Source organism: Lagenorhynchus albirostris, chromosome 2, assembly GCF_949774975.1.
Source record: "Lagenorhynchus albirostris chromosome 2, mLagAlb1.1, whole genome shotgun sequence".
NCBI lineage: Eukaryota > Metazoa > Chordata > Mammalia > Artiodactyla > Delphinidae > Lagenorhynchus > Lagenorhynchus albirostris.
In genome coordinates this window covers 118,505,997-118,526,384 of record NC_083096.1, presented here as the reverse complement: position 1 = coordinate 118,526,384, position 20,388 = coordinate 118,505,997, and the positions used below count along the sequence as shown (strand labels likewise).

Below are 20,388 nucleotides of genomic sequence, written 5' to 3'. Positions count from 1 at the left end.
CTATTACAAGAGACAGTGAGGGACACTACATAATGATCAAGGGATCAATCCAAGAAGAAGATATAACAATTGTAAATATTTATGCACCCAACATAAGAGCACCTCAATACATAAGGCTAATGCTAACAGCCATAAAAGGGGAAATCGACAGTAACACACTAACAGTAGTGGACTTCAACACCCCACTTTCACCAATGGACAGATCATCCAAAATGAAAATAAATAAGAAAACACAAGCTGTAAATGATACATTAAACAAGATGGACTTAATTGATATTTATAGGACATTCCATCCAAAAATAACAGAATACACTTTCTTCTCAAGTGCACATGGAACATTCTCCAGGATAGATCACATCTTGGGTCACAAATCAAGCCTCGGTAAAGTTAAGAAAATTGAAATCATATCAAGCATCTTTTCCAACCACAACGCTATGAGATTAGAAATAATTACAGGAAAATAAACATAAAAAATACAAACACATGGAGGCTAAACAATACATTACTAGATAACCAAGAGATCACTGAAGAAATCAAAGAGGAAATCAAAAGACACCTAGAGACAAATGACAATGAAAACACGACCATCCAAAACCTATGGGATGCAGCAAAAGCAGTTTTAACAGGGAAGTTTATAGCAATACAGTCCTACCTCAAGAAACAAGAAAAATAAACAATCTAAACTTACACCTAAAGGATCTAAAGAAAGAAGAACAAACAAAACCTAAAGTTAGTAGAAGGAAAGAAATGATAAAAATTAGAGCAGAAATAAATGAAATAGAAACAAAGAAAACAGTAGGAAAGATCAGTGAAACTAAAGGCTGGTTCTCTGAGAAGGTGAACAAAATTGATAATCGTTTAGCCATCCTCATGAAGAAAAAGAGGGAGAGGACTCAAATCAATAAAATTAGAAATGAAAAAGGAGAAGTTAAAACGGACACCACAGAAATACAAAGCATCATAAGAGACTACTAAAAGCAACTCTATGCCAATAAAATGGACAACCTGGAAGAAATGGACAAATTTTTAGAAAGGTATAACCTTCCAAGACTGAACTAGGAAGAAATAGAAAATATGAACAGACCAGTCACAAGTAATGAGATTGAAACTGTGATTAAAAATCTTCTAACAAACAAAAGTCCAGAACCACATGGCTTCACAGGTGAGCTCTATCATAGAGATGAGCTAACACCCATCCTTCTCAAACTCTTCCCAAAAACTGCAGAGGAAGAAACACTCCCAAACTCATTCTACGAGGCTACCATCACCCTGATACCAAAACCAGACAAAAATACTACAAAAAAAGAAAATTAAAGACCAATGCCACTGATGAATATAGATGCAAAAATCCTCAACAAAATACTAGCAAACGGAATGCAACAACACATTAAAAGGATCATATACCATGATCAAGTGGGATTTATCCCAGGGATGCAAGGATTCTTCAATATACACAAATCAATCAGTGTGATACACCATACTAACAAATTAAAGAATAAAAACCGTATGATCATCTCAACAGATGCAGAAAAAGCTTTTGACAAAATTCAACACCCATTTATGATAAAAACTCTCCAGAAAGTGGGCATAAAGGGAACCTACCTCAACATAATAAAGGCCATATATTACAAACCCACAACAAACATCATTCTCGATGGTGAAAAAGTGGAAGCATTTCCTCTAAGATCAGGAACAAGAGAAGAATGTCCACTCTCTCCACTGTTATTCAACATAGTTTTGGAAGTCCTAGCCATGGCAATCAGAGAAGAAAAAGAAATAAAAGGAATACAAATTGGAAAAGAAGAAGTAAAACTATCACTGTTTGGAGATGACATGATACTATATATGGATAATCCTAAGGATGCCACGAGAAAACTACTACAGCTAATCAATGAATTTGGTAAAGTTGCAGGATTCAAAATTAATGCACAGAAATCTTTTGCGTTCCTATACAGTAACAACAAAAGATCAGAAAGAGAAATTAAGGAAACAATCCCATTCACCGTTGCAAAGAAAAGAATAAAATACCTAGGAATAAACCTACCTAAGGAGGTAAAAGACCTGTACTCAGAAAAGTATAAGACACTGATGAAAGAAATCAAAGGTGACACAAACAGATGGAGAGATATACCATGTTCTTGGATTGGAAGAATCAATATTGTGAAAATGACTATTCTACCCAAAGCAATCTACAGATTCAATGCAATCCCTATCAAATTACCAGTGGCATTTTTTACAGAACTAGAACAAAGAAATCTTAAAATTTGTTTGGAGACAAAAAAGACCCTGAATAGCCAAAGCAATCTTGAGGAAAAAAAATGGAGCTGGAGGAATCAGACTCCCTGACTTAAGACTGTACTACAAAACTACAGTAATTAAGACAATATGGTACTGGCAGAAAAACAGAAATGTAGATCAGTGAAACAGGATAGAAAGCCTAGAGATAAACCCACGCACCTATGGTCAACTAATCTATGACAAAGGAGGCAAGGGTATACAATGGAGAAAAGACAACCTCTTCAATAAGTGGTGCTGGGAAAACTGGACAGTTACATGTAGAAGAATGAAACTAGAACACTTCCTAACACCATACACAAAAATAAACTCAAAAAGGATTAAAGACCCATATGTAAGAGCAGACACTATAAAACTCTTAGAGGAAAACATGGGAAGAACACTCTTTGACATAAATCACAGCAAGATCTTTTTTGACCCGCTTCCTTGAGTAATGGAAATAAAAACAAAAATAAACAAATGGGACCTAATGAAACTTAAAAGCTTTTGCACAGCAAAGGAAACCATAAACAAGACGAGAAGACAACCCTCAGAATGGGAGAAAATATTTGCAAATGAATCAACAAAGGATTAATCTTCAAAATATGTAAACAGCTCATGCAGCTCAATATTAAAAAAACAAACAAGCCAGTCAGAAAATGGGCAGAAGACCTAAATAGACATTTCTTCAAAGAAGACATACAGATGGCCGAGAGGCATGTGAAAAGCTCCTGAACATCACTAATTATTATGCAAATCAAAACTACAATGAGGCATCATCAGAAAATCTACAAACAAATGCTGGAGAGGGTGTGGAGAAAAGGGAACCCTCTTGCAGTGCTGGTGGGAATGTAAATTGGTACTCTGGAGAACAGTATGGAGTTTCATTAAAAAACTAAAATTAGAACTACTGTGTGCCCCAGCAATCCCACTACTGGGCATATACCAAGAGAAAACCATAATTCAAAAAGACACACGCACCCCAATGTTCATTGCAGCACTGTTTACGATAGCCAGATCATGGGAGCAACCTAAATTCCCATCGACAGACAAATGGATAAAGAAGATGTGGTACATATATATAATGGAATATTACTCAGCCATAAAAAGGAACAAAACTGGGTTGTTTGTAGAGACATGGATGGACCTACAGTCTGTCATACAGAGTGTAGTAAGTCAGAAAGAGAAAAACAAATATCATATGTTAACACATATATGTGGAATCTAAAAAAATGGTACAGATGAACCAGTTTGCAAGGCAGAAATAGAGACACAGATGTAGAGAACAAACATATGGACACCAACGGGGGGAGCGGGGATGGGGGTGGTGGTGGTGGGATGACTTGGGAGATTGGGATTGACATATATACACTAATATGTATAAAATAGATAACTAATAAGAACCTGATGTAAAAAAATACATACAAAAATAAATCGGTGAAATAGGCAATACAAAAAAAAGAAATAGGGAAAAAAATTTTATTGTGATGTGAACTCTTAGGATTTACTCTCTCTTTTTTAGATTTATTTATTTATTATTTGGCTGCGTCACGTCTCATTTGCAGCACGCAGGATCTTCGTTGAGGCATGCGGGATCTTTCGTTGCAGTGCACGGGCTTCTCTCTTGTCGTGGTGTGTGGGTTTTTCTGTGTCTAGTTGTGGTGCATGGGGTCCAGAGCACGTGGGGTCTGTAGTTGTGGCATGTGGAGTTGAGAATGCCTTAACTCTGTGGTGTGCAGCATGCAGGCTCTCTAGTTGAGGCACGCAAGCTCAGTAGTTGTGGCATGGGCTTAGTTGCCCCACGGTATGTGGGATCTTAGTTCCCTGACCAAGGGATCGAACCCGTGTGCCCTGCATTTTAAGACGGATTCTTTACCGCTGGTCCACCAGGGAAGTCCCAGGATTCACTCTCCTAACAACTTTCATATATAACATCAAATAGTGTAAATTATATTTATTATGTTTTACATTACATACCTGGAAGTTTGTACCTTTGACTACCTTCATCCAGTTCCCCCTCCCCTATGTTGTTTTTGGTTTTTGTATTCCAGTTTGTTTTTTTCTCTCAAACTTTTCTGTAGTATTAAAATAAATGAGAGTAAAAAATTATCCACAGTGTGGAAGGAGCACATAGTCATACAGGATAAACAAAGAACAGCAGTAATTTTCTAGATTTCTTAATTATTTTAACAGGTTATAGCAGATTCTGGAAAATAACTTGTCAGCAGCAGGACCTTTTCCATTTTTATTAAAACCATAAAAAAGATAAGGTTCCACGTCATATTTAAACTGCTAAAAATCATCTGGAGAATAGCTGCTGACATAGAAGTCAGATGACATTGAGACATTTGGCAGGCTCCCTCTTCTTGTTGGTGTTATAAAATCCACAGTGGACAGCCTGGATTTGAAAAGAAGAGTGGCATCTTTGGAATCTCCACTAGAACCTGCTGAAGTTAAAATAGACCTGATGCCTTCTAAGTGACAGAAAATAGAATATGCCTGGGCATGGCAAAAGTGAGACATGCATAAAACCCACTTGGTTTGGTTTAAAGAAATAGATCCAGGCTTGAGGTTCCAAATTCCAGAGCTGAAGTGTCCTCTCGTTTTTTCTTTTTCTTTGTATAACTTTCAAACAAATTCTGCTTTGGAAAAAACTTAAGTAATATGTGAATTATGAGATTGTTAAAGAAGGAGGAAGACTTGAATCCAGTCAGATTTTCAGCCTAAAATATATGACTATTTAGTTAAAAGTAAGCAGTATACTTTCAGTGTTCTTCCAAAGAACATAGTTTATGTCTATGCATGAATGTTTTAAAAGTTCTGGATGATTGAGACATGTAAAAAAATGTTCTTAAAAATGTTAGATTTACTATTTAAGAAGGTTAGAAAAAAAAAAGCTGCCCCACTGAGAGCCAATGAGGCAACACATGGAGCATTTTTTTTATATTTAATCATCCAATTATGTGGAAAGCTTTCTTTTAGGCACTTCTAAGGTTAATGATGAGTCCTTAAGGGGCTTAAGCTGCATATTTCATGTTTATAGTATCATAAGTTTAATTAATTTAGGGTTGGATTTTAGAAACATAAGAATTTTAAGAGTGCTCTTAAAACAAGTTAAAGTCATAGAACAAGCAAAATAACCCAGGGGAAATACATGAGAGGTTTTAAAATAGGGATTTTTCATGTGTTGAGAATGGTCAATCTATAATAAGAAGTTTTATTTAGTTTATGTGAACAAATAATTGTTTGCAATGTGTTCAATGCTGTACTGAGAACTGTAGGAACCATCAGAAAAAAGAAAAAAGGAAAGAAAAAGGAAAGAGAAAAAAAGAGAAAGTTCATCCACTCAAGTTGTTTCAGTCCAGCTGGACAGACAGGTTACATATTCAGGCAGTAATAAAGATTCAGAGAGTGTATTAAATGGTATGTCCTTATTTTTTGCATAATAATATGAATAGCTAACATTTATTCAGTGCTTACTTTACATATACAGTCATCCCTGCTCCCCGTGGATACCAAAATCCGTGGATGCTCAAGTCCCTTATATAAAATGTTGTAGTATTTGCATATAACCTATGCACATCCTTCCATATACTTTAAATCATCTCTAGATTATGTATAATACCTAGTACAATGTAAATATTATGTAAATAGTTGCAAATACAATGTAAGTGCTATGTAATAGTTCTTGGCACACAGCACATTCAAGCTTTGCTTTTTGGAATATTCTGGATTTTTTTTCCCCCCATCTGTGGTTGGTTGGCTCCTCTGATGTGGAACCTGTAGTTATGGAGGGCCGACTATATTAACTTGTTTAATCCTCACACAGCCCTGTGTGGTAGATTTTATTCCGATTTTACAGTTGAGAACACTGAGGAATGGAGAAGATAAGAAACTTACCCAAGGTTACACAGCTAAAAAGTAGCAGAGTCAGACTTTGAATCTAAGCTGTCTGGCTCCAGAACCCATGGTTTTAACATCTTTTCTGTACTGCGTTACATAAAAGCAACAAATTAGGTAGTTTTTGGAGGAGAATGCATGCAGGGGTTAGATAGTACTTGAGCTGCATATTATAAAACAGTATGTGTTCCTGGGTAGCATGGGGCAAGGGAACAGAAGGAGAGAAATTTATATGTTGGAGAAGTTTCAAGAGAAACCGAAAACTTGAGTAAAGAATATATTTGGCAGGGCTTCCCTGGTGGCACAGTAGTTAAGGATCCGCCTGCCAATGCAGGGGACACAGGTTCAAGCCCTGGTCCGGGAAGATCCCACATGCCTCGGAGCAGCTAAGCCCATTTGCCACAACTACTGAGCCTGCGCTCTAGAGTCCGCAAGGCACAACTACTGAGCCCGCGTGCCACAGCTACTAAAGCCCGTGTTCCTAGAACCTGTGCTCCGCAACAGGAGAAGCCACCACAATGAGAAGTTCACACACCGCAACAAAGAGTAGCCCCCCGCTCACTGCAACTAGGGAAAACCCTCACACAGCAACAAAGACCCAATGCAGCTAAAACTTAAAAAAAAAAAAAAAATTAAAAATTTAAGTATTGTAAATTTTAAAACTGCACAAAAGCAGTTATATATTGCCCAATATTCTTTCTTTATACTTCTTATTGGCTTATCTAAAAAACAGATGTATTATTTCTCTTCAAAATTATTAAGCTGTCATTCCAGGAATCATAACAATTACTGAAATGAGAGATATGGTCTGTGGTTTATGAAGTTGGGTTTAATGAGTAAGACTTTCCAGTTCCTCGGAGCCACTTTTCTTTGTTAGATTTAAAAAAAAATAAAATACAACCATGGTAACTGATCTGGATGACATTGAATGGCTGGTTACTGTTGAGTGAAGTAAAACAGACTTTTAACAGCTCCTGGGTAATGTCTGAAAGGTAAAGTGACATAAGATAAATGTCTGTGTTCTACTCTGAAAATAGCAAAAGTCATATGGAACCAAGATTTAACTTAGTTGGCTTGTAACTTAATCCCACTTTAAAAGTGCTTTGGCATAATGAAGGTTGTAGTGTGATTTTTTTTTTTGCAGAATTAATACCAATGATGGAAAATAATTAAGATAAAGGTTTGAAAGTTATGAATGCTGATTTAATTTTGTAAATAATTGATTCCTCAGAGTTTGTGTATGTATTTTCAAAGGTCATATATGCACTGAAAAGAGAATACTGAGAATTTTTCTGGATACCTGAGTGCCCCAAAATACCAGTTTTATAGCTGTTTATAAATGTAAAACGATTATGTTGTTTTGTTCTCAAGTTTGATGAAAAAATTTTAAATTCCTAAAAGAACTTTTATTTTTGAAAATAGAATAATTTAACCTCAGATTTTGTTCAGTTAATAGTCATTTAGTAGTAGGATTTTGAACTGACAAGTTAGGTATTTTAAAAGGATTGATGTAAGCTTCATTTGAAAACAATTATAACTTAAATTTGGAAGATAAATGGTTAAAATGTCAACTATGGTCCTATCAGATATAAAGTAGAAAAAAATATGCTATACGTATGGTTATTTTTGATACTTAATAGGAATAAACCTTGTCCCAATTCACCCTTCTGCTTGGCTTAGAGATTGGAATACAAATGGCAAAACTTGAGTTTCAACTAAATTGATGGTTTGAATTTTTTAAAACTTTACACTTCCTGTAGATCATCACAAAAGGTCTGTTTTCTGGTACTTGGGGGTTGTAAACAGGATTTGGAACATTTATGGTAAAGGTAATGAACTTTATTTTGGGAAAAAATGATGGAATAGAAACTTGGATTAATGAAAGCCAAAGAGATTTCGATTTCTTTTCAAACAAGATTAAGTATCTGACAAATTTAGCAGATTGAAAATCAAAATAAAAATCTATATATATTTTGTTCTTTGCTTTTTTCATACTTGTGATAGAATTTGAAGAGTATCAGTTGCTTGCTACAATGTAGTCACATCTATAAGTGAGTACTGAATTTGTTTGAAAATGTAATTTTTTTTAACTTTTTATTTTATATTGGAGTATAGTTGATTAACAATATTGTGATAGTTAAAAAACTATAAACAGAAAAGTGATTTGGTTATATATGTATATATATATGTATCTATTCTTTTTCAAATTCTTTTCCCATTTAGGTTGTTACATAATATTGAGCAGAGTTCCCTGTGCCAATCAGTAGGTCCTTGTTGGTTATCCATTTTAACTACAGCAGTGTGTACATGTCAATCCCAAACTCCCTAACTATCCCTTCCCCCCACCCTTCCTCCCTGGTAACCATAAGTTCCTTCTCTAAGTCTGTGAGTCTGTTTCTGTTTTGTAAATAAGTTCATTTGTATCATTTCATTTTAGATTCCACATATAAGCCATATCATTAAGATATTTCTCTTTCCCTGAGTTACTTCACTTAGTATGACAGTCTCTAGGTCCATCCATGTTGCTGCAAATGGCATTATTTCGTTCTTTTTTATGGCTGAATAAGATTCCGTTGTATATATGTACCACATCTTCTTTATCCATTCCTCTGTTGATGGACATTTAGGTTGCTTCCATGTCTTGGCTATTGTAAACAGTGTTACAATGAACATTGGGGTGCATGTATCCTTTCGGACCATGTTTTTCTCCATATATATGCCCAGGAATGGATTGCAAGATCATATGGTAGCTCTATTTTTAGTTTTTAAAGGAACCTCCATACTGTTCTCCATAGTAGCTGTACCAATGAAAATGTAATGTTAACAGTTAGATGATAGTATGTGAAGATATTGACATCGACGTTCAGAATGCTTTGTATTGGTAATAGGTAGCCTGTCTTGGTATGGTCATATTAGCCATTTACAAATGCCTTTAAAATTTTTCAACACTGCAAATCATTGGGGAGGAATTCCCTGGCAGTCCAGTGGTTAGGACTCTGTGCCCTCACTGCCAGGGGCCCAGTTGCAGTCCCTGGTTGGGGAACTAAGACCCACAAGCCGCCACAGTGTGGCCAAAAAATAAATAAAAATAAAATCATTGGGGCAGTTATATTTGATCCTCAAGTAAGCAGAATAAACATGAGGGACCTAAACCAGATCATTTTGGGCCTTTTAGTGTTTTAAAGTAGACCTTAGAGACTGAAGGTATCTTCCTGAATTATTTTAATTGGTCAGTTTATCACAAGTGACTGGCCAGACCACATTTTATGCGAATAATTCATTTAATTTGAATGAACCTACCAGTTATCCCGATTTGGGCAAGGCCACTTGCAACTTAAATTGCTCTGTTTCAGGCTATCTGTGGTATATGCTGATAGCTGGTAGATAATCCAACTCCAGTTATTATATACCAGTTTAAGTTGTTATTTACTCAGAAGCTTTTAAAATCTGAAATAGTTTAATATTTTTTAAAAATAAACATGTCTCCTTTATAGTACTTTCTCCTCTTCTTGGCAGTGTTCAGAATCAGTTTGAAGCACTTTGAGTCTTGTCAGATTATTTTCCATTGATTTGTATTGTTTTCCTTTTAGATTCCAGAATTCTAAATAAAGACTGATGTTCAAACGAAAAAAGAAAAAGAAAAACCAACCATAGAATATGAAATATGGCAATGACAAGGAATGTCAATTTCTGAACTTTTCACCTTTTCTTTTAAGATAAAGATACAGATATCACCATGAAGGGGAATATGGATGACTTTGGCCTGAGAGACACCTTGAGTGTCACATCAACCGATTCTTTTGCTTCAGCAGCAGAGGTAGGACATGTATGTTCCTAATGAGGATTTCTTATTCTTTTTAGGTGGAGAATACAGTTTTGCCATTGTGCTGTAATTCAGTTCAGTAGCCATTTATTGAGTATCAACTCTGTAGATAGATACAGAGATACAAAGATGATAAGATACCAGGATACAAAGATGAATATACCATGAATATAAGTTCCCACAGGAGCTTAGAGTCTCTTTAGAGAGGTGGACATGTAAACACAAACTTTAGATAAGCACTTTCATACACTGTGGATTATGGGTGAGGCATATAAGTGTCTCAACGGAAAGCAATTAACCTTATATCAAGTGTCTTAAACATATTCAGATTCTTTAGCTGAGAGATCATACCTCTAGATATTTTTTCCAAGGAAATGATCGGATTCAAAGATTTATATATAAAAATATTCACTGTAGCATTTTTAATAATAATGAAAAACTGAAAACAGTCTAATACCAAATTATGGAACATCCATAATTTGAAGTATTATATTGCCATAAACATGTTTCCAATAATTTTTAATGACATGGGAACACATGTTAAGCGAAAAGAGTGGTATGTAGGTTTTATACAGAGAGTATGCTTGTAATTTTGTAATAAAGAAAAACATGTATGTGGTATATTATGTAAGTATTTAGGCTGAGGAAAAGACGACTAGATATAAATACACTAATGTGTAGGGAGTGGTGATCACTGAATTACAGATTTATGGGTAATTTGTTTTCCACTGAGATTTAAATTTTTCATCCAAAGAGAAGATTGCAAAGTGGTCATCTTTTTCTACTTGAAACAGCTTTAAAAAATCACATATGGCCAGTTTTGTCTTAGAATTATTTCATTTTTATGGTAGATTTTGGATACTAATGCTGTCCTTTTTCATATCGATAGTATCACACATCTGTAATTGATGTGTGAATTCAAGCTCTAGTGTGGAAAGCTTTAGGTGTTCCAACACCCTGTACCCTAAACCTTGATTCTGCCTTTTTTAAAGCTGTACTGACCATAATCTTTCATTGTCTCAAGATTTTTCTGTATATGTATATTTTAGCTATTGCTCACAGTATCATCTCCTGAATTGTTCATCTTTTTCCTTATATTTTTATACTTGTAAGTTTGCAACACACAGAACATATCTACTTGTTTTATGAAGAACCTATTTCCTCTTCTTTTTACTATTCTATATAGACAGGGTTATCTTTCTGTTTTTTCTAGCTTTATTGAGATATAGTTGACATATAACTTTGTGTAAGTTTAAGCTGTACTAAGTGATGATTTGATACACATATATTGTGGAATAATGAACACAGTAAGGTTAGTTAACACATCCAGCACCTCACATGATTACCTTTTTTTCTTTGTGGTGGGAACGTTTAAGATCTACCCTCTTAGCAACTTTCAAGCATATAATGTAGTATTGTTAACTGGGGTCACTATGCTGTACATTAGATCCTCAGAACTTACTCATCTTCTGACTGGACATTTGTACACTTTGACCAGCATCTCCCCATTTTTCCCACCCCCAGTTCCTGGCACTCACCATTCTAAATCTCTGTTTTTATGGGTTTGGCTTTTTTAGATCCCACATGTACGTGATACCATACAGTACAGTTGACCCTGGAATTGCATAGGTTTGAACTGTGTAGTGCATTTATACGTGGATTTTTTTTCAATAAATACATACTACATTATCTGCAGTTGGTTGAATCCGAGGATGTGAAACTGCGAATACTAAGGGCCAACAATAGGACTTGAGCATCTGAGGATTTTGGTGTCCGAGGCAGGTCCTGGAACCAGTCCTTTGAGGAAACCATGGGATGACTATTTTCAACCACATGGGGGGTCAGCACCCCTAACCAGCACATTGTTGAAGGGTGAACTGTATTTGTCTTTCTCTGTCTGACTTCACGTAACATAATGCCTTCAAGGCCCTGCCCCATACATATTGTTAATGGCAGGATTTCTTTCTTTCTCATGGATGAATAATATTCCATTGAATATATATAAATATATGTATACCACATCTTCTCTATCCATTCATCCATTGATGGACATTTGACTTGTTTCCATTTCTTGGCTATTGTGAATAGTGCTGCAATGAACATCGGAATGCAGATATCTCAAGATAGTGATTTCATTTTTTTTTGATATATACCCGAAAAACAGTAGGATTGCTGAATTATATACATATATATTTTTTTAATTTTTTTATTTTATGCTGTTTAATTCTATTTTTGGCTGCGTTGGGTCTTCATTGCTGCATGCGGGCTTTTCTGTGGTTGCGGCAAGTGGGGGCTACTCTTTGTTGCGGTGCTTGGGCTTCTCGTTGCAGTGGCTTCTCTTTTTGCGGAGCACAGGCTCTAGGCGCACAGGCTTTAGTAGTTGTGGCATGCAGGCTCAGTAGTTGTGGCTCGTGGGCTCTAGAGCGCAGGCTCAGTAGTTGTGGCGCACAGGCTTAGTTGCTCTGTGGCATGTGGGGTCTTCCCGGACCAGGGCTCAAACCCAATGTCACCTGCATTGGCAGGCAGATTCTTGACCACTACGCCACCAGGGAAGCCCTGAATTATATTTTTTGGTATATACCTAGAAAAGAAGTAGAATTGCTGAATTATATTTTTAATTTTTTCAGGAACATCCATATTGTTTTCCATAGTAGCTGTACCAGTTTACATTTCTACCAACCATGCACCAGGGTTTCCTTTTCTCCACATCCTCGCCAGCATTTGTTATCTCTTGTCTTTTTGCTGATAGCTATTCTGTTTGAGGTGATGTTTCATTATAGTTTTGACTTGCATTTCCCTAATGATTAGTGATGTTTAACACCTTTTAATGTACCTGTTGGCCATTTGTGTCTTCTTCGGAAAAATGTCTATTCAGGCCCTCTGAATATTAACCCCTTATCAGATAGATGGTTTGCAAATATTTTTTCCCATTCTGTAGGTTGCCTTTTCATTTTGTCGATTGTTTCTTTTTCTGTACAGAAGCTTTTTAGTTTAATTCAGTCCCACTTGTTTATTTTTGCCTTGTTGCTTGTGCTTTGGGTGTCATATCCAAAATATTGTTGTCAAGACAAATGTCAAGGAGCTTTTTCTCCCTATTTTTTTTTTAGGAGTTTTATGGTTTCAGGTCTTATGTTTATGTCTTTAATTCATTTTGAGTTAATTTTTGTGAGTGGTGTAAAATAGGGTTCCAATGTCTTTCTGCATGTGGTTATCCAGTTTTCCCACTACCGTTTATTGAAGAGTCCTTTCCCCACTGAATATTCTTGGCCCTTTTGTCAAATATTGGTTGACTTTATATGCAAGGGTTATTTCTGGGCTCTTGGTTCTGTTCCATTGGTCTGTGTCTGTTTTTATACAAGTATGATACTGTGTGATTACTTCAGCTTTGTATTATTGTATGAACTCAGGAAGTAGAATACCTCCAGTTTTGTTCTTTCTTAGGATTGCTCTGGCTAGTTGGGGTCTTTTGTGTTTCCACACAAATTTTAGGATTTCTTTTTCTGTTTCTGTGGAAAATTCCATTGGAATTTGGTAGGGATTGCAATGAATCTCTAATGGCTCTAGGTAGTATGGACATTTTAACAATATTAATTCTTCTGATCCATGAACATGAGTGTCTTTTCATTTATTCGTGTCTTCTTCAGTTTCTTCATCAAAATATTATAGTTTTCACTCTACAGATTTTTCATTTCCTCGGTTAAATTCATTCCTAAGTGTTTTACTCTTTTTCATGCTACTGTAAATGGGACTTTTCTTAATTTCTCTTTTTGATAGTTTGTTTTAGGGCATAGAAATGGAACTGATTTTTGTATATTGATTTTTGTATCCTGCAACTTTACTGAATTTGTTTATTAGTTCTAATAGTTTTTTGGTGGAGTCTTTAGGATTTTTCTGTGTATAAGATCATATCATGTACAAACAGAGGCAGTTTTACTTCTTTCTGATTTGAATGTCTTTTCTTTGTGTCTCTTGCCTAATTGCTCTGGCTAGAACTTAACAGTGCTATGTTAAATAGGATTGGTGAGAGTGGGCACCCTTGTCTTGTTCCTGATCTTAGAGAAAGAGTTTTCGACCTTTCAATGTTGAATATGATGTTAGCTGTGGGCTTGTCATATGTGGCCTTTATTATGTTGAGGTGCATTCCTTCTATGCCAGTTTGTTGAGAATTTTTATCATAAAAGGATGTTTTATTTTGTCAAATGCTTTTTATCTTTCTTGCTGTAGACACTTATGTCCTAAATGGTTTGTAAAGAGAATTGCAAGTCACTTTGCATTTTTTCCACTGTGAAGAACAATATACCTTTAGAGCAAATTGCTCTAAAGTTTCTTTATAATATGCAACCTTAAAAAATATTTTGCCGGGCTTCCCTGGTGGCGCAGTGGTTGAGAGTCTGCCTGCCGATGCAGGAGACACGGGTTTGTGCCCCGGTCTGGGAAGATCCCACATGCCGCGGAGCGGCTGGGCCCGTGAGCCATGGCCGCTGAGCCTGTGCGTCCGGAGCCTGTGCTCCACAACGGGAGAGGCCACAACAGTGAGAGGCCCGTGTACTGCCAAAAAAAAAAAAAAAAAAAAAATTTGCCAAGTATTCATTGTACTCACTTTAAATTTGTGGTTTAAGTTACAAAGCTTTGATAAACTAAAAAAAAATCTTATGGAAAACAAAATGCATGAATACCACAAGAAGGGCTCACTATCTGAGAAACCTCCTAGGAATGCTTCTAGGGTATAAATGTATGATCTCAGAATGTGAATGTTCCAAGATAAATTGCGTACTAAGAAATGTTTGTTAAATTATTTTTAATAGCATTTACTATATGCCAAGCACTTAAGAAAAACTGCTTAATGAAGAAAGTTATTAAGAAAATAAGACCAGAACTGCTTATGAAGTTAAACAGTTTGTGATCATTTGAAAGCTTTATTCAGAATTATCAGAAAGAGTTTTCACCTATTTAGATTAAAACAAGTCCTGGCATAGGCTTTTCTCTAAGGTTGGTCAGTCATTTGTGAAAGTGATTAACAAAATTTTCCTGTATAAGCTTTGCCAAACATTGGTTTGGAACCAGAGCCTTTTTTCTCTGAAAAGTCTTTTTTTTAAATAATAGCTTTATTGAGATATAATTCACATACTATAAAATTCACTGTTTTGAAGTATACAATTCAGTGTTTTTTAGTATATTCAGAGGTGTGCAAACTTTCTAATTCTAGAAAATTTTTATCACCCCCAAAAGAAACTCCTCCCTATTGGTCATCGCTCCCTTTTCTCTCCCTTTTCTCTGCCTAATCGCCCTTGGCACTTACTCCTATACCTTCTGTTTCTATGAATTTGCCTATCCTGGGCATTTCATACAAATAGAATCACTCAATATATGATCTTTTGTGTTTGATGTTCTTTCACTTAGCTTAATTTTCAAGTTCTGAAAAGTCTTTTTAATGTTAGGGTACCACTGCATTGAGTACTCTCCTAACTCTCCCATCTGTTAAAGAGATTGTCATTTGATAGGTAGAAACTAATATTGCAGAGAGAGAGTTTTTAGCTGTAAATTTAGTTTTTCTTAGAATTACTACTCTGCACTGTGTGCATGTTTAATATATAAGTTTTAGGGTGCTCTTTAAAGAGAAAAAATTTTATTTCTTATAGTTCAGATACCTCTACTTATAGTCTAAAAGGAAGCTTGGAAAGCTTTTGATGTACCTCTCTGATTTGATAGCACTTGTTTATAGCGATCCAGAATTATCTTACTTCCTCTGGGGTCAATTTGTCTCTTTTATTTTGGGCTCTCATTCTTGTGCCAATGGTTTTCCTTTTAAATGTGAAAGCTTAGCTGGTGACTGGACTGATTTCCTTAGGTAGATTGTGGAGGTTGAGAGCATTGTTTTCTGTTTGTTTCTTCCTTGAATAGGTGAACAGGAAGGATAACTGGGCTCAGTTGACTTCTTTGAGGTTGCTGATTGACAGGCTTTTCTTTAGGATGAATGGTCTGTAAAGAGCATAATGTTCAGGGCACACCTGGATGCAGAATGAAGAGGGCCTTACTCTGGGGGACCCATCACTCACCCTAGCAGACTTACTTCCCCCAGGTAGTTCAAGTAATTTTTGTTTGTTTGTTTTTTGGCTGCACCATGCAGCTTGTGAGATCTTAGTTCCCTGACCAGGTATTGAACCCAGGCCCTTGGCAGTGAAAGCATGGAGTCCTAACCGCTGGACTGCCAGGGAATTTACGTTCAAGTAATTTTCTTTTTATTAAGTTTATATTATTTATTTATTTTTGGCTGCATTGGGTCTTCGTTGCTACGCGAGGGCTTTCTCTAGTTGGGGCGAGCGGGGGCTACTCTTCGTTGCGGTGCACAGGCTTCTCACTGCGGTGGCTTCTCTTGTTGCGAGCACGGGCTCTAGGCATGTGGGCTTCAGTAGTTGTGGCACTTGGGCTCAGTAGTTGTAGCTCACGGGCACTAGAGCACAGCCTCAGAAGTTGTGGCGCACGGGCTTAGTTGCTCCGCAGCATGTGGGATCTTCCCGGACCAGAGCTCGAACCCGTGTCCCCTGCGTTGGCAGGCAGGTTCTTAACCACTGCGCCACCAGGGAGGCCCCCGTTCAATTTTTAAAGAGAAATGTTCTCTGGTTGCAAATTCTTTTTTTCTGGGGCAGAGAGTAGAATAAGATATAGGACAACTACAGTTGTTTGGACAGACTTTCATTTAAACTACTATTTTCAATCCCTCTTCTTCAGTCCTGCCCTCATACCTGCTCACTGTGAGCCTGGTTCTCTTTGAGGCTCTGCTTAGCAAATGTCTCCTCTTTGACTGTATCCCCTCTTGAACTTATTCTGGACTATGGCTTCCTCATCTCTTTCATCTGTCCGCACACTTCCATTTGCTTTCCAGTGTTTGGAAATCTGTGTGTCTTCCTTTTGCTCTTAGTATTATTTCCACTGTTATATTAGTTATCCATTGCTATGTAATAAATTACCCACAACTTATTGTCCTAAAACCAATAGAATTCAGATGTGGGCTGGGGGCTGGTGCCAAGGCTGTAGTTCCTGTCCTGGGTCTCAGAAGTGTGTGCTAAAGAGTGGGACCACATGCCCCAGTTTGGGAGTTAATTGCCAGAGTCCTCAATTTCCTAGGGATTAAATCAAGTAGAGGGCATGTGTCTTTGTGTTAATCTAGATTAGAGCCTTCTAAGTCCTGGGGGTTCCACACTTGGAGTTTAATAGAGGCACAAGCATTTTAGGAGTCCTTCTTAAAATCCAAGTCTTATGGGGTGGTTTTCTGGAGCTCTTGGGCCTTAGGGGTTAGTCCTGTGAGAACTAAATCCTAGGGCTAATCCAAGGAGCCCATCGTTTTGGTATTTAATTGTGAAGCCACATATATTAGATAAGGAGTGACTCCTGGACTGAGCGTCCCTACCAAAGGCAGCAGATACCATCTTTCAAAATAAAAAGAGGGTCCTGCTTGGAGAAACTGTTAAGGAGAAGCTCCCCCAATACAAGAACATTGGCCTGGGCTTCAAGGCACCTGGAAGGCCATTGAGGGCACCTACATTGACAAGAAATGTCCCTTTACTGGTAATGTCTCCATCTGAGGGCAGATCCTATCTGGTGTGGTGACCAAGATGAAGATGCAGAGGACTATTGTTGTCCACTGAGACTACCTCCACTACATCCAAAAATACATAAGAATATGTCCATGGACCTGTCCCCCTGCTTCAGGGCCATCCAGATTTGTGACATTGTCACAGTGGGGGAGGCTGGGCCCTGATCAAAACTGCGAGTTCAGCATGCTCAAGGTCACCGAGGTTGCCAGCACGAAGAAGTGATTCCAGAAATTCTGAGACTGGACGCCTGCCCACTCCCCCAGTTATTTCCCATACAATAATAAGAACAATAGCAAATATTTGTTATCTCATTGTTCTGAGGGTCAAGAATTTGGAAATGGTTCTGGCTTGAGGTCTTTTGTGAAGTTGTAGTCAAGTATGTTGGCTGGGGCTACAGTCATCTGAAGGTTAACTGGAGCTGGAGAATCTGCCCCAAGATCACTTACATGAATGGCATGTTGGTGCTCCCTGTTGGTAGAAAACCTAAGTTTTTACGGTTTTATGGACTTTTCAATAAGACTGCTGGAGTCTGTTCACAACGTGGCACCTGGCTTCCCCAAGAGAGAGTGAGACAGAAGCAGTGACTGTTATAATCTAGCCTCAGAAATCACACTCCATTATTTCTATATGTTATTGGTTACACAGGTCAGCCCTCTTCAACATGGGACGAGGTATGAAGTACCAGGAAGAGAGAATCATCATGAGGGCTGTTTTAGAAGGTGGTTATTGTGGGTTTATTTCCTTTTTTATTTCTTTTCTATTAGTGACATAGGAGATACAATCAGCCCGCTTTCTTTAACTGTAAGTCTTATTTGTAATTTTACGTGATTATTTTGAAAGGAAAATGTAAATGTAAAAAATAGTCTGTATTAAAATTGAACTTAGCCTATTTTATGCCCCAGCTTATAATAGTTTTGGAACTTTGGACATTTCTTTCATGGTTGTTCAGAGGCTTTTAAAAATATTAAGGCTTTTAAAAATACTACTTCACATTCAGCAAAGTCATTGCTTGTCAAAGAAGATAAGACATCTCACGGAGGGCAAGGGGGAAGTAATTTGGGATGTTAAATAATTTAGAAAGAAAGCACATTTCACGTTTCAGCCAGCAAAGAAAAAGAACCCTTTTTCATGGTAAATTGCATGTTATGCAGAGATTAAACTGTGTTTCTGACTGCTTCTGAAGTAACGGCTCTAGTAAAATGTTAATCTTTTTCTGAAACCTTCTAAAAAGTTTTTGGGAATTTTGTCAAAAAAATTCTTCCTGTAAGATACATGCTAAAATGAGAATTTAAGCCATCATCTTAGTGATTTGCTTTTTGCTTTAAAAAATTTAAGACTTTTTTTTTTGTTAAAGATTTAATTTTATTTTTACTTTTTTGGCTGCGTTGGGTCTTGCTACTGTGCGTGGTCTTTCTTTAGTTGTGGCGAGTGGGGCTACTCTTCGTTGTGGCGTGCAGGCTTCTCATTGTGGTGGCTTCTCTTGTTGTGGAGCACGGGCTCTAGGCGCGTGGGCTTCAGTAGCTGCAGCACGTGGGCTCAGTGGTTGTGGCTTGCGGGCTCCAGAGCGCAGGCTCAGTAGTTGTGGCGCATGGACTTAGTTGCTCCGCAGCATGTGGGATCTTCCTGGAACAGGGATCGAACCCGTGCCTCCTGCATTGGCAGGCGGATTCTTACCCGCTGCGTCACCAGGGAAGTCCTTAAGACATTATTTAAGTTAATGTTTCTGAGTTGTCATTGTCTCTTATGAAGAATTGATGATAATGTTAGCCAGTGTCAAATCTTAAATATGATGTATTTTCACAGCTGCAGGCTTATTTTAAGAGACTTAAACGATCACCTCAGCCAAACCAACAAATAAACAAGATAGACTAAAAAATCAAGACTTGATCCTGGAATCCCTCATTGTTGGATTTGTTCACTTCTTATTAGTATAAATTATTTTATGTAGAGAGTTTAACTGGAGCCCCAGTTTCCTCCTTAGAATTTTTCTCTGCTGGTAGGTGTACATAGATCCTATTCGTTTTGACAGTGGTACAAAACTTTAAATTATTTAATATCTAAAGAATTTCCACTCTAATTTTTTAAACTGTTAGCTTTTTTTTAACCTCAAATACACTTTGCCTTTAGCGTAATATATCTTCCTTAAAACATGCAGGAAATATTACTTAAAGCAGATAGTATATATAATGGCAGGTATTGTCATTTTGTTTACTTTTTGTTTTTTTTGCCTCTGGACCAATAGACGTATATATACTGTCCTAAATAATGCTGATGTGTAAACTTATTCTCCTTTGGATTTTTGGATAAGGCTGATAGGAGAGTATGTATAGTTTGATATTTAAAAGTACATATAAGCTCTGGAATGAATGCCTGGTTTTAAGTTCTACCATTTAGTAGTGGGCCTTGGGGCAAGTTCCTGCTAATCTAAATCTCTGTTTCTTTGCCTATAAAAGGTGGATAGTAATAGTACCTACTTTGTGAGTGGTTGTAAAGAAATGAGATAATCAAGTTAAAGCATTTAGCCCAGCATGGGTGCATATGAAGTGCCAGAACTGCAGCATGGAGAAACACTTCTGGAATAGCAGAGTAAAAACTTCCAAAGATCTCCTCCACAAAAGCAATGAAAGCACTGGCAAACATTGTCAAAAATCAAAATGTTCAGAACTCTGAAAATTAAACATTTGTAAAAATTCAAGGAAAAGAGCTGAACCTCCATGAGAACAGTAAACTTTGTAAATTTTTAACTTGTTCTATTTCTAGCCCTTTCTCCACAGTAGTCTTGAAAACGAACAGCTT

The 20,388-nt window shown here is 36.9% G+C and overlaps 1 protein-coding gene and 1 pseudogene across 4 annotated transcripts in view; both read left to right on the top strand.

The window, feature by feature from the left end:
- MIGA1 (mitoguardin 1) overlaps positions 1-20,388 on the top strand; it is a 91,298-nt gene that overhangs the window by 53,003 nt on the left and 17,907 nt on the right. For all 4 annotated transcript variants that reach the window (XM_060139711.1, XM_060139710.1, XM_060139712.1 and 1 more), the window contains exon 8: positions 9,891-9,991. In XM_060139711.1, the coding sequence (XP_059995694.1) occupies positions 9,891-9,991 (101 nt within the window). The remainder of the gene's footprint in view (positions 1-9,890; positions 9,992-20,388) is intronic.
- On the top strand, positions 14,662-17,829 carry LOC132516454 (small ribosomal subunit protein uS17-like; annotated as a pseudogene).